The sequence below is a fragment of the Eurosta solidaginis genome, chromosome 2, assembly GCF_040869045.1.
Source record: "Eurosta solidaginis isolate ZX-2024a chromosome 2, ASM4086904v1, whole genome shotgun sequence".
NCBI classification, from domain to species: Eukaryota; Metazoa; Arthropoda; class Insecta; order Diptera; family Tephritidae; genus Eurosta; species Eurosta solidaginis.
Window position 1 is genome coordinate 90,410,480 of NC_090320.1, and position 25,822 is coordinate 90,436,301.

A 25,822-nucleotide genomic window follows, 5' to 3' on the forward strand; every position below is an offset into this window, starting at 1 on the left:
TAAATAAATTGTCTGTAAATTTGGGTACAAGTTTTTGTAAAATATGACAATATTTAGATCACCAACCCGCAATGATAATATAGAACATCATGAAGAGATCGTACCAGGTCTTACGCCTCCAACACCAATTCAAATTTTGCCATCCGCAGATTGTTTGATTGATTCGGATACACCATCATCATTGAATGTACATGCAGCGACTATACAGAAATTCCCACCGTTTTGGACCAAACACCCAGCAGCATGGTTTTTTCAAGCTGAGCCCATTTTCTCATTACAACGCATAATAATAATAACTAGTATCGCCCGTGGTCGAAATTCGACCAACTTGTATTTTTTTCAACTCACTCTGTGCATCCAGTGTTGGGTAGTGCAATAATGCGTTAATAGTTGAGCAGTGAGTGGAAATATAGCAAACTGATCTATCTTACTTAAAGTTCTCATTAAAATTTTGAATTTAACCTAAGACGTTATAATCTTTCACGTTATAATCTTAAATTTTCTACAAACTTCTCAAATGTAATTATAAGTTTTGGTGTAGAGCTCCTTAAAAAAAATATAACAAATATGTAAAATCAAATGAAATTTACATAGAATTGTGGTCAAATTACTTGAAATTGAATTGAAAATTTACTTTTTATACACCACCCGGGAGATACGCCGTTGGCGCGCTAGCGAAGTTAGTTTTGGGTGCTCGGTTCCCCAGTAGGCTTATATCACCAATATAAACTAGATATACATATATCGCCCATTTACCTCAATAGCGTCATAATTCAAAAAACACGAATTTTTAGTTAAGAACGAAGAAATGTGCTAAAGGAATTTAACCTATTTCACACCACCTGTTAGGTATGCAATCGGAGCTTTACTATTACATATGTATTTATAATTAATTAAATAAAATTATAATTTGCCATTAATTGTTATAAATGAATTTAGTTAGTTTCAACAAAAGTTAACTCATTATTTGTGATTTTATGTTTTCTTGAAAACAACTAAAATAAAAACAAAGAATAAATAAATAAATAAAGACTTATGTATTTACGTGTAAGTAAAATTTGCAACAAAAAATGGGCCGTTCAAAAATTAATTCTATTTAAGGTTTTTTGGTACGCTACAAATTATTTTGAAACAGTGTTTTAGGATTTTGTAGAGGCTATTTAGGTAAGTGGCAACATTGGGCACCATATTTGTATGTACGTGAAGCATTTGTGCTTTCGAATTTGGCAGGGAATCATAAATGTTTAGGTCTTTGAAATTCGCATTAGAACACTTAGGTAATTGTTCCCAAAGATGGCGCGCTTGTATGAATTGTTCGAATTTACAAAAAACTGCTTCTATTAATTATAAACAAATAGAGTAATATTTGTTAACAAAAATAGGCCTATGCACTGAGGCTGATCAATACGAATCGATTCATATAACTTTTATATGATTTTACGTATGCTAAGTATGCGAAACAGCCTGTCAATTGATTGTATGGAAATTTTGTTAGCGTATTAATATATAGATAGTGGGTAAAATACTGCCTATGCAATACGGCCGCCATGGTGCCGGTTGCCGTTTTCACCTAAAATCAAGGGACGTTTTTTTTCGTTTAATATACAACGTGAAATTTTCCGATTCAGTTAAGTTGCATTTAAATAATAATAAACTAAGCTGAAATAAACGAATATATAATAAAGTAAAATAAGAAATAAAATAAATTAGCATAGAAGACAATATAAAAAATTTAATGTTATATTTTAGTAAATTTTTTGTTTTTTGTTCAGTATAAGACGTACTTTATTTAAAATGAGGATTAAATCTGCAAATGCAAAAACATTTTCGGGCAAATTTGCCATTCATTGTTATAAATGAATTTAGTTAGTTTCAACAAAAGTTAACTCATTATTTGTGATTTCATGTTTTCTTGAAAACAACTAAAATAAAAAACAAATAATCTGTTAAATAAAGACTTATGTATTTACGTGTAAGTAAAATTTGCCACAAAAAATGGGCCGTTCAAAAATTAATTCTATTTAAGGTTTTTTGGTACGCTACAAATTATTTTGAAACAGTGTTTTAGGATTTTGGTAGAGACTATTATAGGTAAGTGGCAACATTGGGCACCATATTTGTATGTACGTGAAACATTTGTGCTTTCGAATTTAGCAGGGAATCATAAAGGCTATTATAGGTAAGCGGCAACAGTGGGGAACCATATTTGTATGTAGGTGAAACATTTGTGCTTTCGAATTTAGCGAGTATACATAAAATTTGAAATTCACATTAGAAAACTTAGATAATTGTTCCCAAAGACGGCGCGCTTGTGCATAAAGGTTTAGGTCTTTGAAATTAGCATTAGATCACTTAGATAATTGTTCCCAAAGATGGCGCGCTTGTGCACGAAAATGACGTACGATATTTGTATGAATTGTTCGAATTTACAAAAAACTGTTTCTATTAATTATAAACAAATAGAGTAATATTTGTTAACAAAAATAGGCCTATGCACTGCGGCTGATCAATACGAATCGTTTCATATAACTTTTATATGATTTTACGTATGCTAAGTATGCGAAACAGCCTGTCAATTGATTATAGGGAAATTTTGTTAGCGTATTAATATATAGATAATAAGGGATGAAGTATGAAACTTTGAAGGCATGTATCATTGCTGCTTTCAGTGATTCTTCTGAATGCAAGCTTAAACGCCTTTTAAGTGGTTAAGTGGTGATCAACAACCTTCCCATTTTTTGCGAATGGTGCAGAGCTTAGGTCGCGGTCAAGTTGGTGATAACGTTCTGAAATCGCTATTTTTAGAACAGTTGCCTACAAACGTACGAACAATTCTCAGCATCAGTGATCAGCAAGATATTAATAAACTTGCAGAACAAGCTGACAAAATTACGGATATGGCTCGTCCAGAAAATATAGCCACTTTAGACAAACCACAGGGTGAATCGCTCTTACAAGACATTTCAAAGCAAATTGAAGCGCTTGAAAAACGGTTTTCAGCTCTTAATCGTAGTAAAAGCAATTATCGTCAAAGATCTCCATCATGCCATCGATCTGCAAGTCAGAGTAACAATTCGAACTACTGTTGGTATAACAATCGGTTTGGTAATAAGGCCTCAAAGTCCATATCACCTTGTAGTTTTGTAACAAAAAACTAAATAGCGTGTCGGATCTCGCGGCCAACGATGTCGCATATTCTACGTCTGGCCGCCTATTCGTTTATGATAAACGAACTAGGAAAAACTTTTTGATTGACACTGGAGCTGACATCTCTGTAATTCCCATGGATAAATCTTTATCAAAAAAATGTGTAGAAGGTGGCATCCAACTTTTTGCTGCAAATGGTACGCAAATTAAAACTTTTGGTAGCAAAATATTTCAACTTCTTTTTGGACTTCGCAAATTGTTTTCTTGGTTGTTTGTTGTAGCAGATGTTACTAAATGCATCATTGGGCCTGATTTCCTCAAACATTTTCATTTGTTACCGGATTTAAAAAATTGCAAATTAGTTAACGGAAAGACACTTTTGACAGCACCTGCTAAAATTTCTGTTGAGCCATCATTCGGTATATCAACAGTTTTAAAGGACAACAGTGTTTATCATAAATTATTAGAAGAATTTCCTTAGATTCACAACGTAGCACTTTCACAGTGCAGTAAAAATAATAACGTTTTTCATCATATTGAGACTACAAGCTCTCCAGTTCGGGCAAAAGTAAGACCACTGGATTCAAAACGTTTAGCCATTGCAAAAAAGGAGTTTAACTTTATGTTATACTAGGTACAAACACACGCCATATTGGCAATTTATACCATTTGGGCAATTTATTACGCAATTTATCATATAATAAATTGTAATAACAAATTGCCAATTTAAAAAAAATTGCGTAATAAATTGTTTCAAACTGTAAATACAACCTTGTAAAGTGTGTTTATTGAGTAGATTTAAACGTCAGCTGCGCATGGCTCAACTATATGGTTGGCTCATCTCATCAGCTGATATTATTTTTTTCATTTCACTGGAGTAGGAATTGTCAAAAGAGGATGGCAAACTCAAAATGAAACCAAAACATTGAACACATTATCTTACAACACACAAAAATTTTAAAGTTTTATGTTTTCATTCCATTCCATTCACCTAATTCCAACACGCACATTTTGACATTCTGAACACAGGTATGTTGTTGCTGTAGAGATGAGCCAACCGGCCATCAAATTACTATTGTGTAAGCTAAATTGAGTTGTATGAATACCACTCAATTTGAATTGATATTGCCTCAATTTATTTTTCTGTTTGAACATAGCATTAGACAATCATATTATTCATATGGCTCCAAAAGCAAATGGAGAATGGATACCATGTGGCGACTATCGTTTGTTGATTAAAATAACCGTTCCAGATCGGTATCCTATTCCCTTTATCACAGATTACGTACACTGTCTTCATGGACGCAAAGTTTTCTCGAAGTTAGATCTTACTCGGGCATACCATCAATGGATGTAAATCCGCAGCATAGAGAGAAAACGACTATTAGTACGCCGTTTGGTTTATTTGAATTTCTCAAAATGCCTTTTGGATTGAGGAATGCTGCACAAAGTTTCCAACGCTTGATGGATGAGGTATGTCGTGGTTTAGACCTCGTTTTCGTATATATTGACGATGCCTTAATTGCGAAGAGCAACATTTGAGAGTACTTTTTGAGCGATTTCGTGAGTTTGGCATGATCATCAATCCTGCGTAGTGTAAATTTGGAGTTAAAGAAATCGAATTTCTTAGTTTTCACATTTCATGTACAGGAAGTACACCAACTGCAGACAAAGTGCAAGCAATTTTCAACTTTCCAAAGCCACAAACAATTTCCGATTTGCAACGGTTTATTTGTATGCTGAATTTTTATCGACGTTTTCTACCTCAAGCAGCACAACATCAAGCCCCACTTAATGAATACTTAAAAGGTGCAGTAAAAAAGGACAAGCGACTCGTCCAATGGACAATTCAAGCTGAAGATGCTTTTAATAAATGCAAAAATTTGATTGCAAATGCTACCCTTAGCACTTAAAGTTGATGCATCAAATCTTGCCATTTGATCAGTAGTGGAACAACAATTTAATGGATTATGGCAACCCCTAGCTTTTTTCTCACGTAAACTTAGCCATACTGAATGTAAATACAATAAATATGATCGAGAGTTATTAGCTGCTTACAATGCTGTAAAAGACTTTCTTCATATTTAGGAAGGTCGCGATTTTACTCTTTATACTGACCGCAAACCACTTACATTTGCTTTTAATCAAAATCCTGCAAACGCTTTACCTTGGCAATACAGACACTTGGATTATATCGGTCAGTTTACTACGAGTATTGTTCATATTGCTGGTATCGACAATTCTGTTGCAGATGCGGTATGAAGGATAGATGAAGTTTCTATAATTGATTATACGCGACTCTCTGAGGCTCAATATGAGGGACGAAGATATACAAAAATTACTTCTATTAACTGATTCTGGACTTAAGTTAAAACTGGTATAATTACCAGATTCTACAACGGAAATTTATTGTGATGTATCTAAGTGTAAACCCAGGTCTATACTTCCTACCAGTTTTCGAAGACCTGTTTTTGACATGCTTCATAACCTTGCACATCCTGGTGTTAGAGCTACAAGGAAACTAAATGCAGATCGTTTTGTTTGGCCGCAACTCAATAATGACGTTAAGATCTGGACCAAACGTGGTTTACCTTTTCCAGTCATCAAAAGTAAATAGGCACACTCATTCTTCAATTGTCAGTTTCCGTTACCTTCAAAACGTTTTTCAGAAGTGGATTTGGATTTGGTTGGTCCTTTGCCACCATGTGAGGGTTTCACGTATCTATTAACGATTATAGATCGTTTTTTGCGATGGCCAGAAGACATACCAATAACAGACATTACAGCGGAGACTGTAAGCAGGGCATTTTTTGATGGTTGGATTGCAAGATTTGGATGCTCAAGTATAATTATTTGTGATCGTGGTTGTCAATTCACTTCGAAAGCGTTTCAGGACTTAGCTAGTTTTATTGGAGCTAAGATTCAGCACACTACATCTTTTTATCCACAAAGTAACGGCATGGTTGAAATACTACATCGAACTTTAAAAGTTCCCTTGATTTGTCAAGCTAATTCGCAATGGTCAAAAAGTTTGCCTTCTGTACTGCTTGGTTTGAGGACAGTGTATAAAAATTTCAGCTCAGTAGCTGAAATGATATATGGAGAAGCGTTGCATATTCCGGAAGAGTTCTTGGGAGATGTCACAAGTTCCGACGTCAGTTCCACTGAAATTCTAGAACGTCTTTTTGAAATGATAATACATAATATTTAACCACAGCCTATTGCGCATCATACCAACAATAAACCATTCGTTTATGCGGATCTGTTTCAATAAAACAAGTTTGGGTTCATAATGATGGTACGGTAATCAAACGTAGGAACAAATTTTTCACTATCAAACTTGCAAAAGGAGAAAATACAGTATCTATAAACAGATTGAAACCGGCATTTACGGAAGTACGCGATGAAACCACTTTCCAAAAATCAATTGAGCAAAAAGAAATTCCATCACACGCTCCAAAAAGAAGAAAGGTCACTTTTCGCTAGGAAGGGGGTATTGTGGCAACAACACTGTGCTTTTGAAATTCTTTCATAATTTTAGTTAGTTGGCATTGATTTTTAATTGTAATATTTTTTTCTTGCCATTAAATTTTTTCTTTATATTGTCATATTGTAATTGAATAATTATCGTGTAATTTTTAAAATCGTTATAAAACTAAAATAGTTTTATATACATTTGTAAATCGAATTTTTTGTATTTAATGGAACCAACAAGATAAACCTAACTCAGGCAATGAATGTTGGTATTTGTACGAATAGGAAGGGACATACATATGTATGTATGTAAATTTCCCTCCCTAACAGGTCCCCCACAGCTTGAAGGCGCCTAAAATGCTGATGTGCTGAGATCAGGTGAGTGAGAAAAAAAATCATATTCTTCCCTTTATATGAATATATATATATTGCAACGAATTTAGTGAAACTCCGCTTATTTTATACCTTATACTAACGTTTATCGCTAAACTGTTGAATAAATAACTTTAATATTCAATAATGCAAAATGGCCTTTATTAAAGTACTTCACATTAACACTGATACTTCACAACCAATAGCTTGCTTAAATCTAACTGATTACTGATTACTCAGCTTTAGCTCCTTTTATACTCTGTGATATCTCGTTCGCATACTTCTAGGCGTTTCTATCTTCTGGAATTTACTACTTGTTTACCAGCTATAAACTTATCAGCTATAACTACAGATGCACAATTATAGCTTCTGGCATAGCCCTATGCGCGTGTATATGTGAGTGATACTTCAACCGATGGTTGCCTACTTTTGGGAGTATCTCACATATATGCATGTGTTTGTGCGTTTCTCTCCGCTGCTTGTATAGATATATGTGTAGACATAATGATTAATTTGTTTACGTACATACAAGTGTGTTAGCTTGCTTTATTGTTGTAGTGGCTTTATTTACTTAGTGTCAGATTAGTGATGTGAGTATTACTTAGTGTCATTAATATTCGTCACAATATATATAAATGTCAGGGATTTGAATTCATTTTGGCCGATTAGGCCTTTTTTACATATACATACAACGTACGAATAGGAAGGGACATACATATGTATGTATGTAAATTTCCCTCCCTAACAGGTCCCCCACAGCTTGAAGGCGCCTAAAATGCTGATGTGCTGAGATCAGGTGAGTGAGAAAAAAAATCATACTCTTCCCTTTATATGTATATATATATTGTAACGAATTTAGTGAAACTCCGCTTATTTTACACCTTCTACTAACGTTCGTATCACTAAATTGTTGAATAAATAACTTTAATATTCAATAATGCAAAATGGCCTTTATTAAAGTACTTCACAATAACACTGATACTTCAGTGCTTGCTTAAATCTAACTGATTACTCAGCTTTAGCTCCTTTTATAATCTGTGATATCTCGTTCGCATACTTCTAGGCGTTTCTATCTTCTGGAATTTAATACTTGTTTACCAGCTATAAACTCATCAGCTATAACTACAGATGCACAATTATAGCTTCTGGCATAGCCCTATGCGCGTGTATATGTGAGGGATACTTCAACCGATGATTGCTACTTTTGGGAGTATCTCACATATATTCATGTGTTTGTGCGTTTCTCTCCGCTGCTTGTATAGAGATATGTGTAAACATAATGATTAATTTGTTTACGTACATATAAGTGTGACAGCTTGCTTTATTGTTGTAGTGGCTTTATTTACTTAGTGTCAGATTAGTGATGTGAGTATCACTTAGTGTCACTAATATTCGTCACAATATATATAAATGTCAGGGATTTGAATTCATTTTGGCCGCTTAGGCCTTTTTTACATATACATACATACATATATTTTTACTAACTTTTGAAAAAGGAAGATATGACAATATTTTCTAGTAGAAGCAAAGTATCTTTTTGATACCGAGTACATTAAGGTGTGACGAATTATATACATATCAATGAAGTGAAATACCCTTAGACAGACGAACTTGAGTCAGGTATAGGGGGCACTGGAAGGTAATCGGAGTCAGCACATTGCCCATGGCTTCGCGCAGGCTGCGCTGAAGGGGGTGGGTAGACTCCCCCTGACTCTGGACGGGTCTTCTTTCCTTTTTTCTCCACCTCTTACTTTCTTTCTATTTATGTATTCTCATCTAGGCATGAACCACTTTTTTTTGTTCAGGTAACTGCCAGTAAGGCAGGTGTGCAAAACTCCACCCCATTCGACGAGCAGCAGGGGCTTGCAACCATGCCACCCATTTTTTCCGGGAAGTAGATCAGAGACGGACTGGGGCTGAGACTCGGATTGGGACTGGGACTGGGACTGGAACAAAATACATACCGTCCTCTGGGACAGGCAATAAGGGAAGAAGAAGAATGAGAAGAACTTGAGAGAAGAGAAAAGAGAGAAGGAGAAGGAGACTGAGAAAGAGATGGAATGATACGAAGATGGAGATAGATGAAGCGAAAAAGACGGAGGGGGGGAGTGAATAAAAGGATTAGGAAAAAGAGAAGAGGGCGGGAGGGCAGAGTTAGGCGGAAAAAGCTCATTAAAATATATGCAGATAGGCCAAATTTAAGGCAGCACAACGTCTGCCGGCTCTTCTAGTTAACTATAAAAACCAAAAACAAATATTAAAACAAACAAAATTTATGTTTATATGCGAACTGCAAATATAATTTGAGTGAGTGATTCTTTATTTGAAAACACTACGTAATCATTATAATTACAAAAAGTATTTTCTAACAAAATGTGTTAAATAAAAAATTTAATTTATTAGAGGAAAAAATATACATAAAAGAAAAGCAGTATCCCTAACCTACATTATCTTTTTGTTGCAGTTATCATATTTGGATGACCTCTGTTTGACATTAAATCGAGTTCCAGTGATTTCGGGTGACTTTCAATTGACTTTGATCACAACCAAAAACACTAAGTTTAAAAGCAACTGAGAGAGAGAGTAAAAAATAAAAACAAGAAGACATAGTGGAGTGAAAAATATAACAAAACATTTAATAATCGCTTTGAGTGAAACAAATACAAATAGTGCAAATTAGAACTGAAAAGTTGAGAAATAACCAACTAATGAGTGCATACATATGAGAAATATTTACTAACGCTGCCTAATACTATATATAGATAAACAACAACATAATTGTGGGCTAAGCTTTTTACAAATAAGCTGTTAGCATATGTGCGTTCTCTCTTAATGTCGATATTTTTGTAATTGACCAACACACGGTGGGGTAATTGATCAATCTGGCTGTCCAAAATTCGATTATTCATAATATTGTATAAAAATTGTCTGCAGTTTGATGTATTTTTGGATTAAAAGGCAAATTAATACTTGGTCACATGTTTAGCTTAATCAAATCCAGTTACATTTTCTTTTAGTACAGTTAAATGTGTTTTTAATTCATATGTTACACTGAAAGAAATGGTGCTAGTAAAATCAAAAAATCGGTTCTGTTGTTCTTGACTTAACGGAGCTTCGGTGAAATTGATCGAATTATAGTTAATTAGACCGAGTTCTTTGTCAAGCGAACAAATTAGTTTAGTAATTTCAGCAGAAGAGAAATTGTCGCTTTTAAGTTAACAAAATTCTGTAAAATTGACAGATTGCCAATCAATATAACTGACTTTTCTGTTAACACAACTGATCTCACTGATTATTTCAACAGTGAACAACAGTCAATGCAGGAGCAAATTTCAAAGAGAATTTTACGCTCACTTTGTATTTATGACTATGGTGCCACTTGTTAAAAAAAAAACACCAAAATAAGAAAACCACCAAATCAAAAAAATACATAAATTGGGAAAACAACAAAACCCCAGTTTTTCAGTTATTCATACAAAATTAAATAACCCTTTTTTGAACTTACTATGCATAACACTACCAAATTAATGCGATACCGGCACACCTATTTATCAGGTATAATTTTGCAACTTCTCCTCCCAGCGAAATGCAAAATTGCGCCTTTTTGTTGCAAAAGTTTTGTTTGAACGAACAGGATTTTTCCAAAGTTAGTAACATTTTGTTCAAGTTTTTACGAATTTTCACTCACGCGAACGAATCTAATAAGATAATAAAAACATCCTTTTTAATGTTGATTTTTCTGACAGCATAAAAGTTTGAGTTGTTTTGGAATCGTTTCAAAATAAAGTGTTACGAGAATTAAGCTTGCCGAATTACATGTAAAGTTACTCCAGTGGTGAATTAACTTCCCGCGATTTGATTCTTTACTTTTCTATAACTTACAAGTTCTCTATTTAAAATGTTATGTCAAAAATATTACAAGTTTTGTTCGAAACAATCAAGTGTGGCAACTCTACATGCGAAAGAAGAAATTGAGAATGAGCTGCAACTGAAAGAATTGAGAATCAGTTTCATGAGTACTGTTTTCATTTCTAAAAGTAAAGTGACGCGCCGCGAACGTGGACCGATCCGTGCGCGGAGGGGAAGTGCACCTTAACGGCACAGCTGTAGTCCCTGTGCGCACGCATCGGCTCACGGCCGAAACCACAGCTGTGGAGAGAGGGTCGTGCGGTCGTTCGGGCGGTGGATAATTCCTTACCAGACCAGGGCGACGGGGGGAAAAGTATCCCGAAGACACCACTCTCGTCGTCCTGGTGCAGCAAGGGGTGACTCGCACCACGGCCGCACCCTCTTCTCCCTAGCTATCTAATGGGAGTTGTCCCACCACTCCTGCCAGCTTACTACACCAGGGCTGAGGGGGGAGGGGTTACTTGGTCATTAAGGCAGCGGGCCGCTCAACACCAAGGTGGGTGATGGAGGGAAAAGTAGTCCGAAGACACCACTCGCGATGTCCAGCCCAGGTGAAAGGTAACCCGCGCCATGACAGCGCCCCTTCCGCTCCGCTAGCTATCCGGAGTGGTTTTTATGTCTCTAATGCAAATTCACTCCTTTTTACTGTTGGTGCCGAAAAATGCTGGAGAAATACACCACTATTGTGGTGATTTGCTTGTTGCCGGAGAATTACACCACTGGCCTGCCATCAGCTGTTGGTTGCATACGGCCATTTACCATATGATGGTTGTATTTTTGCAGCCTGCCGTCAGCTGTTGGTTGTTGGCTATGCTATATAGGCATAGTTTCAGGCGCAAGTACGAAAAGAGGTATAGGTGGGAGGGGGTTCAGGCGTAAGTGAGAAAAAGGTACAGGGGTTATATTATTGTAACGATACGTTACAAATTATTCTAAAAACGTCAACCCGAAAAGTTGTTCTAGACAAAGTACAGGAATCAATTGCATTTACCAAGCATAATTTAAAGAATTATGTGTATAATTTTTCTGATAAATACGAAGTACTTTTATGTTTTGATATACTTAAAAATCTTAATTTGAAATTTAATCTGCAAAATAATACAATCAATTTCACTGCGAGGATTTATACATAATTTAGTAACAATAACTCGCAAGAAAACTTTAACAATTTTAAATATTATAAACGATAACAACTAGGAAACAAAATTTAAATTGGGCCACTTAAATACCGAGGAATGTAAACAGGTCAATGGCTTTCTGAAAAAATTAAAATATATATTTTATAAAGAAGGAGATCAGCTAACTTTCACTCACAAAATAGAACATAAGGTCAAAACCGCTCACGAAGACCCCATCTATGTAAAGTCTAACCGATATCCGGAAGTGCACAAAGCTGAAGTAGATAGGCAAATAATGAAAATACCAAAGCAAGAGATAATTTGCCATAGCGATTCTCGATACTCTGCACCGCTATGGGTTGTGCCTAAAAAACCGAATCACTCTGGTAAACAGGAATGGATAATAGTTTTCGATTTTCGGAAGTTAAATACAATAACCGTAGATGATAGATACCCGATCCTAAACGTGGATGAAATCCTAGACAAGCTGGGTAAATGTATGTATTTTTCCACCTTGGATTTGGCGCAGGGTTTCTACCGAATTGAGATGGATCCATCCGACAGAAAGAAAACTGCGTTTTCTGCTCAATGTGGGCATTATGTGTTTTGCGCATGCTATTTGGACTGAAAAATGCTCCGGTCACATTCCAAAGGCTGATGAATACAGTGTTGGAAGGGTTAATTGGGAAAAATTGTATGGTATACTTAGACGATATTGTGGTATTTAGCACGTCACTTCAGGAGCATATCAAATCGCTCGATAAAGTTTTCCAGAGATTGGCTGATGCTAACCTTAAATTACAGCTTAATAAGTGTGAGTTTCTGAAACATGAATCAGAGTTCTTAGGGTATGTAGTAACTCCGTCAGGCATAAAGCCAAACCCGAATAAAATTAAGGCGATACTAAATTATCCTGGACCTCGAACAGAAAAGGAAATTAAACAGTTCTTGGGTTTCGCGGGTTTTATCGCTATTTCATTAAACGTTTTGCAAGGATTACCAAACCGCTTTCAAACTGCTTAAAAAAGGTACAGTATTTTTTGTTTATATGAACCCCAGTTATAAGCATTTCCCGGGTATAAGCACTAGAAAAATTAAATAGTTAGTTTAGAGCGGTAAACGAATCCCACACACGACAATATAAAAGTGATACACCTTAAAGTCGTTTAAACAATATATTTATTGTTTTTGTCTTTATTAAATTAAAAACACAAGAGCAAAACAATTGTTTCGACACATACGTAGTGTCTTCATCAGTTGCTACGATCAACTAACCAAAACAAAATAAAAATAAACAAAGTAAGCTTAACTAAATCCATAGCGGAATGATACAAGGTGGCAGCATGGTGACATACCTACAAACATAAATAAAAGTTCCATGTACTTTGTTTTTGTAAATTCGATGGACAAATGTCAAAATCGTACTGCGCCGGAAGTTGATGTATCAAATCATACAAAAAAAGTTTATAATCAGCTGTTCCATGCTGCCACCTTGTATCGTTGCGCCATGACTAAATCAAAAAAACGAATTTAGAAAAAGCTAATACAATGTAACAAGTTAAAGAGAGTTATAAGAACAAAAAACAAAGTAATTATATATGTCTGTATGTATAACAATAAACGGAACCATCAAACATTACTGAAGAGCTGCGAATAGACTCGAATACAGTGGGCCTGTATCACGATTTACCGAGTCACTTTTTTTTACATATATATGTAAGGATTCTAGAATATTTAATCTGCTATTATTTGTTTCTGCTTTTATTAATTGACAATCGTCTTCGCTTATTCGGTGCCTATTCGATAAAGCATGTTCAGCGATTCCAATTCTCGGGTCAATATTCTTTATATATTTTAAATGCTCATTTAACCGAATTCGTACAGTGCGGGACGACTGACCAATGTACTTAGCGCCGCATATATTCCCATCGTCGTTTCCAAATTTTCACATCTGTCCTTCGTTGTTTTCAATAGGGATTTTAACTTTGTTGTTGTTTTTGGGGCCAACATTACATTTACTTGCCTATAAAGTTTTTGCAAGTCATTAAAGCTGTTTGGATCATAAGTCATGCTACACCAAGTCTTCCTATCATCCACGCCCACTGTGTCAAAAAATGAACTACTCTCCCTTCGTTCCTTTTTGTTGTGGTACTTTTTAATTATTTGCAATATAATGCTGGAGCTATAACCATTTGTTTTCGCGTGCGTTAAAATGGGCGTGGCTCCGCCCTTTTTCATTTGATTTGTCTAGGATACATTTAATGCCATAAGTCGAACAAATATTTACCAATCCTTGTGAAATTTGGAAGACGCTTAGACTCTGGGACGATAACTGTTTTCTGTGAAAAAGGGCGAAATCGGTTGAAGCCCCGCCCAGTTTTTATACACAGTAGATCGTCTGTCTTTCCGCTCGGCCGTTAACACGATAACTTGAGCAAAAATCGATATACCTTTACTAAACTCAGTTCACATAATTATCTGAACACACTTTGTATTGGTATAAAAAAAGGCCGAAATCCGACTATGACCACGCCCACTTTTTCGATTTCGAAAATTACGAAAAATGAAAAAAATGCCATAATTCTATACCAAATACGAAAAAAGGGATGAAACATGGTAATTGCATAGGTTTATTGACGCAAAATATAACTTTAGAAAAAAATTTTGTAAAATGGGTGTAACACCTACCATGTTAAGCAGAAGAAAATGAAAAAGTTCTGCAGGGCGAAATCGAAAGCCCTTGGAATCATGGCAGGAATACTGTTCGTGGTATTACATATATAAATAAATTTGCGGTACCCGACAGATGATGTTCTGGTCACCCTGGTCTACATTTTGGTCGAAATCTCGAAAACGACTTCAACTACCACAACTCCCTTTTAAAATTCTTATTAATACCTTTAATTTGACACCCATATTGTACAAACACATTATAGAGTCACCCCTGGTCCACCTTTATGGCAATATATCGAAAAGGCGTCCACCTATAGAACTAAGGCCCACTTCCTTTTAAAATACTCATTATCACCTTTCGTTTGATACTCATAATGTACAAACGCATTCTAGAATCAACCCTGGTGTCCACCTTTATAACGATGTCCCGAAAAGGCGTCCACCTATAGAACTAAAGCCCACTCCCTTTAGAAATACTCATTAACACCTTTCATTTGATTTCTGTGAAAAAGGGCGAAATCGGTAGAAGCCACGCCCAGTTTTTATACACAGTAGATCGTCTGTCTTTCCGCTCGGCCGTTAACACGATAACTTGAGCAAAAATCGATATATCTTTACTAAACTCAGTTCACATAATTATACCAAATACGAAAAAAGAGATGATACATGGTAATTGCATTGGTTTATTGACGCAAAATATAACTTTAGAAAAAAACTTTGTAAAATGGGTGTAACACCTACCGTATTAAGTAGAAGAAAATGAAAAAGTTCTGCAGGGCGAAATCGAAAGCCTCTGGAATCATGGCAGGAATACTGTTCGTGGTATTACATATATAAATAAATTTGCGGTACCCGACAGATGATGTTCTGGGTCACCCTGGTCCACATTTTGGTCGAAATCTCGAAAACGCCTTCAACTACCACAACTCCCTTTCAAAATTCTTATTAATACCTTTAATTTGACACCCATATTGTACAAACACATTATAGAGTCACCCCTGGTCCACTTTTATGGCAATATATCGAAAAGGCGTCCACCTATAGAACTAAGGCCCACTCCCTTTTAAAATACTCATAATCACCTTTCGTTTGATACTCATAATGTACAAACGCATTCTAGAGTTAACCCTGGTCTACCTTTATAACGATGTCCCGAAAAGGCGTCCACCTATAGAACCAAGGCCCACTCCCTTTTAAAATACTCATTAACACCTTTCATTTGATACCCATATCGTACACAAATTCTAAAGTCACCCCTGGTCCACCTTTATGGCGGTATCTCAAAAAGGCGTCCACCTATAGAACTAAGGCCCACTACCTTTTAAAATACTCATTAACACCTTTCATTTGATACCCATATCGTACAAACAAATTCTAGAGTCACCCCTCCTCCACCTTTATATCGATATTTCGAAAAGGCGTCCACCCGTAGAACTAAGGCCCACTCCCTTTTAAAATACTCATTAACACCTTTCGTTTGATACCCATATTGTATAAACGCATTCTAGAGTCATCCCTGGTCCACCTTTATGGCGATATCTCGAAAAGGCGTCCACCTATAAAACTAAGGCCCACTCCCTTTTAAAATACTCATTAACACCTTTCATTTGATACCCATATCGTACAAACAAATTCTAGAGTCACCCCTGGTCCACCTTTATGGCAATATCTCGAAAAGGCGTCCACCCATAGAACTAGGCCCACTCCCTTTTAAAACACTCACTAACACCTTTCGTTTGACACCCATATTGTACAAACGCATTCTAGAGTCACCCCTGGTCCACCTTTATAACGATATCCCGAAAAGGCGTCCACCTATAGAGCTAAAGCCCACTCCCTTTTAAAATACTCATTAACACCTTTCATTTGATGCCCATATCGTACAAACAAATTCTAGAGTCACCCCTGGTCCACCTTTATGGCGATATCTCGAAAATGCGTCCACCTATAGAACTAAGGCCCACGCCCTTTTAAAATACTCATTAACACCTTTCATTTGACCCATATCGTACAAACAAATCCTAGTGTGACTCCTGGTCCACCTTTATGGCGATATCTCGAAAAGGCGTCCACCTATAGAACTAAGGCTCACTCCCTTTTAAAATACTCATTAACACCTTTCATTTGATACCCATATCGTACAAAAAAATTCTAGAGTCATCCCTGGTCCACCTTTATGGCGATATCTCGAAAAGCCGTCCGCCTATAGAACTAAGGCCCACTCCCTTTTAAAATACTCATTAACACCTTTCATTTAATACCCATATCGTACAAACAAATTCTAGAGTCACCCCTGGTCCACCTTTATGGCGAGATCTCGAAAAGGCGTCCACCTATAGAACTGAGGCCAACGACCTTTTAAAAAACTCATTAACACCTTTCTTTTGATACCCATATCGTACAAACAAATTCTAGAGTCACCCCTGGTCCACCTTTATGGCGATATCTCGAAAAGGCGTCCACCTATAGAACTAAGGGCAACGCCCTTTTAAAATATTCATTAACACCTTTCATTTGATACCCATATCGTACAAACAACACATTCCAGGGTTACCCTAGGTTCATTTTCCTATATGGTGATTTTCCCTTATTTTGTCTCCATAGCTCTCAACTGAGTATGTAATGTTCGGTTACACCCGAACTTAGCCTTCCTTACTTGTTTTCTTTGGATATTTCATTTTTGTTCTGTAAAGTATTTGAAAAATAAAATTTTTTCGACCTTTGGGGGGAATGACATTGCGATTAAATTTAGTTTTTTGTGGAAGTATCAGGATCTGACGGAAGAAGAGCTCAGAGAAAAGGCAGCGGCATTCTGCACGATTTATGGCATCGATATTACTACGGATCTAATAGATGAAAACGTTCATCTCAAAGCAATCCCCGTAGCAAATTTGGGATGTGATTCGCTGCCACCATATCAACTTCTGAACAAATTTCATGACATGAAGATGGAAGTATTATTTTCTAGCATCTACATAGCATTAAGATTATTTTGCACACTTCCAGTCAGTGTGGCTGAAGGGGAGCGTTCTTTTACAGCCCTATTCTGTGCACTTGACAAGTTCACCATCTTGCTTATTTGTCAAGTTTGACAATTTATCAAGTAATTGCTATTCTATGTAAAAAATAAAAAGCTTTTTCGCTGACAAATTGTCAATAAGTCAAACGCTAATTATAATTTAATTTATATGGATAAATTTAAGTTAGAATTCTGTTATTGTGCGATCGAGAGAAAATGGAAGAACATTTATTACTTTTGCTATTATTGTTGAAAATCCTCCTGGGGTTTTTGGGGGTAATTTCGGGATGGTGTTTGAGACTCCCTCGGGGTCATTTACGGGTCCTTCTGGGATCTTTTTGGGGACTCCTTCGGGGTAATTTGGGGGACATTCCAGGATGGTTTTGGGGCTCCCTCGGGGTAATTTGGGGAACATTCTGGGATGGTTTTGGGACTCCATCGGGTCGTCCCTGCGTCATTTAGTGTCGTTCCGGGATCTTTTTGGGGACTACCTAGGAGTCATTTGGGAGATATTCCGGGATGGTTTTGGGGACTCCCTCGGAGTAATTTGGGGGACATTCTGGGTTGATTTTGGGGACTCCATCGGGTCGTCCCGGCGTCATTTAGTGTCGTTCCGGAATGTTTTGGGGACTCCCTCGGGGTAATTTGGGGGACATTCTGGGATGGTTTTGGGGACTCCATCGCGTCCTCCCGGGGAACATTCTGGGATGGTTTGGGCACTCCCTCGGGGTAATTTGGGGGACATTCCGGGATGGTTTTGGGTACTCCATCGGGTCGTCCCGTCGTCATGTAGTGGTAATCCCAACCATCCCCCAATGATACCCAAAATGACCCGAGGGATCGACAAAAACATCCCGGAACGCTCACTAAATGACGCCGGGACGACCTGATGGAGTCCCCAAAACCATCCCAGAATGTCCCCCAAAATACCCAGGGAGGACGCGATGGAGTCCCCAAAACCATCCCAGAATGTCCCCCAATGACCCCGAAATACCCGATGGAGTCCCCAAAACCATCCGAGAATGTCCCCCAAATGACCCCGAGGGAGTCCCCAAAAAGATCCCGAAATGACCCCGAGGGAGTCCCCAAAAATATTCTGGAAAGCCCACTACATGACGCCGAGACGACCCGATGGAGTCCCCAAAACCATCCCAGAATGTACCCCCAATTACCCCGAGGGAGTCCCAAACCATCATAGAATATCCGCCAAATTACCACGAGGGAGTCCCAAAACCATCCCAGAATGTCCCCCAAATGACCCCGGGAGGACGCGATGGAGTCCTCAAAACCATCCAGGAATGACCCCGAGGGAGTCTCCAAAGCCATGCCGAAATGACCCATTTCTTGGTTAGCAGCATAAAATGAGACATATCGCTCTAATTGCTCATGCGTAGCACGTTCCACTTTTGATTTCCTTGAACAACCCATGATTTTAAAATATTTGTTACAAAAAATAATGAACAAAATTTAATTCGGTAGTAGTGCAGTTTATGGTACCCACCGAATATTCACGTCTAGATTAAGAATCCGAAAGCGGAAGTTACCTTTTTTTACCCGTTTAACAGTTATCCGCGAAAAACAGGTTTGTGTGATACATATTGTTCCCGCACATTTACAATCTTTTAGGCGCACACATCACTTTACTTTTTATATTTAGTATATTAACATAATCTAACTTGCACGAATTAACGAAAAAATTATGTTAAATTTTACTAATTTACTTATAAAATATCAAAAAACATATTGCAACAAATTTCTGCCGGAATTAAAACACATGAAAGTGAACAGTGTTGCCAGCTCAGCAGGTAATAAAACAAGGTTTTTTTTTGATATATAAAACATTTATATTTAGAAGAAATTTCTATAATAAAATTATGTTTTTATGGGAAAATGATTGCTAACTTATCATAAATCGAATAATAAGTCGAAAAAATATGTTATTGACAAAATATTTTAATTTTATTTTTTTTCAAAAAATGCTTAACTAAACATGATAAATATAAAATAAAAAATAGGTAGGTACTTTGTGTAAGGATGCGAAGCTTCACGTTTTTTGTGGTCTGCATGTAAAAACTATGACTACGAATCACGTATTTCCCAGGGTTATTTTTTATAAGCGCGGCGAAGGCCGCCTATGCAGAAAGGTGTTCTAAGCAGAATTACTGTGCATGGCGCAGCCGGGGTTGGATCGGATAAGGGTGTTCTACGCAGATGACTTGAGAAAAGCAAGAGTAATTTCTTGTTCAGTTAATTTCTATTATTGCTCATCTGGCAGCACTCTTCACCATCAGGTGTTTTTCTTCAACAACGAATCAAGTGATTAGAGTGTATTTTCTGTATTTTTATTACCTAATTGCATATTAATTGGAGAAATTAGACAAATTTTTTTCACTAATTCGTGAATATCAAATTGTATTATTCTATCGAAAAACAAAACAGGATGTGATTTGTGCGCTTAAAAGATTGTAAATGTGCGGGAACAATATGTACAAGACAAACCAGTTTTTCGCGCATAACTTTTAAACGGGTAAAAAAGTTAACTTCCGCTTTCGGATTCTTAATCTAGACGTGAATACGCTTCTTTTGATACCTCACTCGAAAAAAAAGGCCCAAATTTCGGTGGGCACCATAAACTGCACAGTTACCTTCAATTCTTACGTTTATTCCATTTCGCGATTGTTGCACTAAACAGCTGAATTCTGCTTATTTTATTTAGGTCACCACAGTATGGTGAAAGGCACAGGTCGTAGAGCTTTTTAGAGTTGTCAAGTTATGCACAGAATAGAAATATTTGTCAACTTGATAAAATCTTGATTACTTGTCAACTTATTGACAATTTTTCAAGTGCACAGAATAGGGCTGTTAGTCTATTGTCTCGCGTGAAAATTTTTTTGCGTTCTACTATGAGCTTGACAAGCCTTGGAACATTGGCGTTGGAGTCCAGCCTTGCTCGCAGCATTAGTTTTGAATCGGTAATTTCCATATTCGCAGACCAAAAAGCACGGAAGGTTTTCCTTGGCTGATTCAAGCTTTTGCACATATTTAGAAAAAGTGAATGTAAGCAACTCAAACAATGAAATCTAACATTTCATTTATGTAAGTGCTCCAGTAAATCTTATTTTATATGAAATAAAACTGACAATGTGAATTGAAAAATTTTATGTATGTTATGTTATTTTTTTTACTGGATTGAGTTTATTGTTAGAGGGTCCGTAAACGCGAACAGTACCAGGGGCCCGGCTCGGCTCTCTGCGGCCCTGTACATGAATAGAAAGCGGCATATGAAAAAAATTGCCGCTAGGTGGCACAGGTATCGAGATATTAAAAAAATCGTATTTATGCTCTTATTAGGTTCATATCGAGATGTTAAAAAATATCGTATTTGCGGTCCGATTTGGCTCATATTTGGAACACAATACATACATTGATAGGAAGCGACCTATGAAAAAAATCTCTGTGACGAATATTAGCAACAATAAGGTATACTATCATCTCTAAGCCGATACTAAACAGTCACTTGTATCTACATAAACAAATCAATCATTATGTCTACACATATGTACATATAAGAAGCGGAGAGATATGCACAAACCCATGTATATATCTGAGATGCTCAAAAAAGTATGCAATCATCGGTCGAAGTATCACTCACATATACACGCGCATATGAGAAGCTATAAACGTGCATCTGTAGTTATAGCTGGTGAGTTTATAGCTGGTAAACAAGTAGTAAATTCTAGAAGAAAAAACGCCTAGAAGTATGCGAACGACACAGCACAGAGTGTAAAAGGAGCAAAAGCTGAGTAAGCAGATTGAGTTTGATTTAAGCAAACTATTGGTTGTGAAGTATCAGTGTTATTGTGAAGGCCATTTTGCATTATTGTATATTAGAGTTATTTGTTCAACAGTTTAGCGATACGAACATTAGTAGAAGGTGTAAAATAAGCGGAGTTTCACTTAATTCGTTACAATTGGTGTCAGAAGAGGAATTGTTGAATAAATTCTGAAGATTTCGAATACAACGTGGACAATGCAAAGTTAAGTGAATTAAGGATCCAGCAACTGAAAAAGGAGTTGGAGAATCGTGGATTGAATATAACCAGGAATAAGATCGAACTTCAAGCACGGATACGAGACGTTATGGAGTCGGAAGGAATTAATGTGGACGATGATGTCTTTCATCCTAATGGGGACGGGACAACAACGAAAATTGAAGAGAAAAACGAAACATCGCAGACAGTAATGAGCACAGGCTTTAACATGATATTGGCTGCAATATCTGCTCAAACATCGACAGTGGCATCTGTAACGACAGCTTTGCATCATAAGCACTGGTTCGAATGAATGGCGGCATGTATGTGTAACGACGCGTGATATGTCTAGGTTCGTGTGTTGGCCGCAATATTGCAATGACTGTCGCAACAGCACAACGGCAACATTGTGTCTGCAGTGGATACCATGTTGCTGATGGCGTAGCAACATTGCAGTCAAGACACGAACTAAATATATCTGTGTAGGTGTTAGTTTATGTAAGCGTTTAAGTGTATGAATGTATGAATGTGTGGATGCATAAATGAAAATACGGGAAAGCCGAAAGATAGCTTTGCACGTATAGGTAAAAATTTTCCGTTCTAAGTAACGTTCTCTGCCACGGCGGTAGCTATAAATGCAACAAACAAAGTATTACTTTATCAGTGCCTAGTGTGAGTGAGTTCGGTTTAATAAACGGTGTCTTCCCCGAGAACTATCTAAAGTTTTGAGTTTGTTGTGCGCTTTTTATCGAGTGAGAAAAAAATAAAACAAAAGCCCTTCAAATTAATATTGAGTACGGTGCGCGCCGAAAAGTTTTCGCGAAACGTGAAAGGCAGAAAAGGATAAAGGCCAGGGATCTCCAAGCGGTTTCCGATGCAAGACAGCAGCAGAAATTCCAGGTGAGTTTAATGGTTTTCTTTGCCCTTGATTTTTTTTATCTTCCTCCAAATTGGCATGCCCACTAGGAAGCTGGCTTCTATATAGCCAATTTTCCAAGTAAGTCAATAGCAAACTTGCATGCATGTATGTACGCCTACATACAGACATACAATGTATGTCGGTGAGTACACAATCATGCAGACAATAAATATTCCCAGCAAAAAAAGAAGTAATCCAAGGAGTAATTGAGGAGCAAAATTTTGAATAACAGAATTACTCCCCATTGCTCCGATGCTCATGGAAATTTTACTCCATTTTAACATTGCATGTCATTGGAGAGGAGCACTGCTAAAAATTCTTAATAGAGTACTCCATGGAGAATTGAAGAGAGCACTCCTCGGAGCATTGAATGAAGTACTCCATGGAGCATTGTGGGGAGCGCTCCTCGGATTGTTGAACGGAGTACTCCTTGGAGCATGGAAGGGAGCACTCCTAGGATTATGGAATAAAGTACTCCATGGAGCATTGTGGGGAGCGCTCCTCGGAGTATTGAACGGAGTACCCCTTGCAGCATCGAAGGCAGCACTCTTCGGATTATGGAATGAATTACTCCATGGAGTTTTGGAAACAGTACTCCTTGGAGTATACTTAATAAAGATTCCTACGTCTTTTCGCAGAGAAGTCCAAAAATGGTTTTTTAATTTATTTTATTATTAAAAAAACATAAATTTTCATAAGCTTACATATTCGCGAAAAAGTATAAAACAATGGGGCGTTGCGTGTCTGGAAGAACTTTTGAATCTCAGATTTTGTTTATACTTGGTCATTTTGTTGTGGTTAAAATGCTTTTAAAGTACACCCAAAAGTTTTGCAAAATTTCAATTATTTTGCATGATATTGTTAATTTAATTTTTTAGTAACTTTTCCTCAAAATTTTTTTATCTCGTTATCTATTAATCGCAGAAAAAAGTTTTAATATAAAAATTGCAGGAAAAGCTTTCACGTTTACGTTTAAAATTAAAAAAATTTTTTTTTACTAATTTGTTAAAAAATAATTTTTTGTTGTTTTTGCAAAACTTTTGTGTGTACTTCAAAAGCATACTAACCACAACAAATTGACCAAGTATAAACAAAATCAGAGATTCAAAAGTTCTTCCAACCATGGAACGCCCCAATTATAACATTGTTTTTTCGTACTTCAGGTACTAAAGAAAACAAAAGTATCAGATACTTCACAAAGTCCATTTTACACTGCAAAATCGAACTATTTTCAACAACAGTAAATATGTAGGTACAAGTAATAATAATAATAATTTGTTTGATCAAGTCTAATATTAACATATAACAGTAAAAAAAAGTTATTTCATTGTTTTAAGAGATTCATTTAAGAGATTAAACTTTCAATTTTTCATTGTTTTTTCTACGATATGAGGCGGCTTTTGCTTTATGGAATGCTTTTTTCATTTTTTTCTCGAATTCGGGATATGACGAATGGTTCTCCTTCAGGGCTTCTGTAAAAATAAGATTTTAAAATATTTTTTTTAAACTGCCAAAAGAATAAAAAATACATACATACATATATGAATATAAAAAGTTTTTGAATCTTATGTGTAAAAACTTAAATTCTAATTCCTAAAGAATTTAAATCACATACCGTAAATAAAATAGTTGAATAGCTTGAAGTTTTGTATTGCTTCCTTCCCTTTTTTTCCATCCCAATTAATTTTAGCTAGGAGTGTATCTGCAAAAATTGCCTGCAACATCTTGTATAACTCGATTCCTCCAAATTTTTGTTTAATGTAAGATACCTAAGCAAATAAATAGGTTATTAAAATTTTATCTATTTCTGTTACCACCGGGGTGAGATGCTTACTATTTCCACATGAGTATAATTTTCACAGTTTTCTTCGAACTCCTGCAGCTGCGACAAGGAATTTATAGGGAAAAGTTTTAGGTCTCTTGGCTTCACATTCATAGTTTTTAAAACTGAATCTAATGCTACAGTATGTTGGCAAGCAATTTCTTTAAGTTTTTTGACATCAGCCGAGATTGAATCAATTTTGTCCTCCATTCTTTTTAAAATTATAGTTACATCACTTTGAGCTAAAAATTTAAAAGGAGTTAATTACAGAAATGTATGATATACGAATGCATAAGAAAAATTTTTTAATTAAAGGGAATATAAATATTTAAAACATGTACATTCTGAGTGTATGGGGAGTGGGTTATATATAGGAAAAGCGGTGTATTCAAAAATATGTAATTTTTTTTAACTCACCAACTGTTTCAGTATCAAACGATTTAAGCGCACCCACAGATGGTCTGTATAATTTGGGGCAATCCATTTTTGCTGCTGTAAATGTCAACTTGCTCATCTATAATAAACAAATTAATGAATTAATAAAATAATTAATAATAATAGGGCCACGCGCGTTACTCCACTTCATACATGACAATTATGTAAAATTGGTATGAAGATGAAATGATCTTCCTCAGGCAGACAAAAGCATTTGCAATATATATCGTCTAGTTTTATTATATGTTCCAAACTGTCTAATGTTTTTGCTGTGCAAATACCTAATGTGTTCAATGAGTCAAGAGGATAATCGGAAAAACTAACTGGATCTGTAAAAATGTTTCCTCTTACGCATTCAGAACCTTCATTAACTAAAAAGCCAGTTATTTTTATTGGAACCATATTTCTATTAAAACAATAATTGTCAGGCGACTTCACGGATAGTATGAATTGATCGAATTTGTACTTAGAATACACATTATCTTTGCCGGGTTTTGCTACAAAAACGAAATCGGGATCTTTAGGTGGCTTGTGCAAAACTCTTTCCAGTATTCTGTTATTTATTTGCTGCCCAATTTTAGAAGCTTTTTTACACTACCTTTTTAATGTTTGCAGAAAGTTCTCAAACTTATAAGCTGAGTAGTTGTCGACAATACCATAGTTTTGAACACAATCTTTTAAATGCAATAAGTTATGAACATTGTAGCTAACTCTGTGGGTGCAGACTCGGAAACAAAAGCCTCAATTAAATGCCGAACGCACTCCAAGTTTGCTTGATTCTTTGCCGGGCAAGAAACTAAACGATATGCAGTGTGAAGTAAGAGAAAGAGTTCATATATATCTTTATCTAATATCCCTTTAAATACTACAATGCCTGTATAAAGAATTATTTGACGAAATTCT

The 25,822-nt window shown here is 36.3% G+C and overlaps 1 protein-coding gene across 1 annotated transcript; it reads right to left on the reverse strand.

The window, feature by feature from the left end:
* Positions 1 to 23,777: 23,777 nt before the first annotated feature.
* On the reverse strand, positions 23,778 to 24,994 carry LOC137242274 (uncharacterized). Its single transcript, XM_067769623.1, has 4 exons — positions 24,902 to 24,994; positions 24,497 to 24,726; positions 24,278 to 24,431; positions 23,778 to 24,134 (listed from the first exon to the last, which is right to left on the reverse strand). Exons 1-4 carry the CDS (start codon positions 24,966 to 24,968, stop codon positions 24,016 to 24,018), a joined length of 570 nt encoding a protein of 189 aa, XP_067625724.1. The 5' UTR covers positions 24,969 to 24,994; the 3' UTR covers positions 23,778 to 24,015.
* Between the last annotated feature and the right edge of the window lie 828 nt (positions 24,995 to 25,822).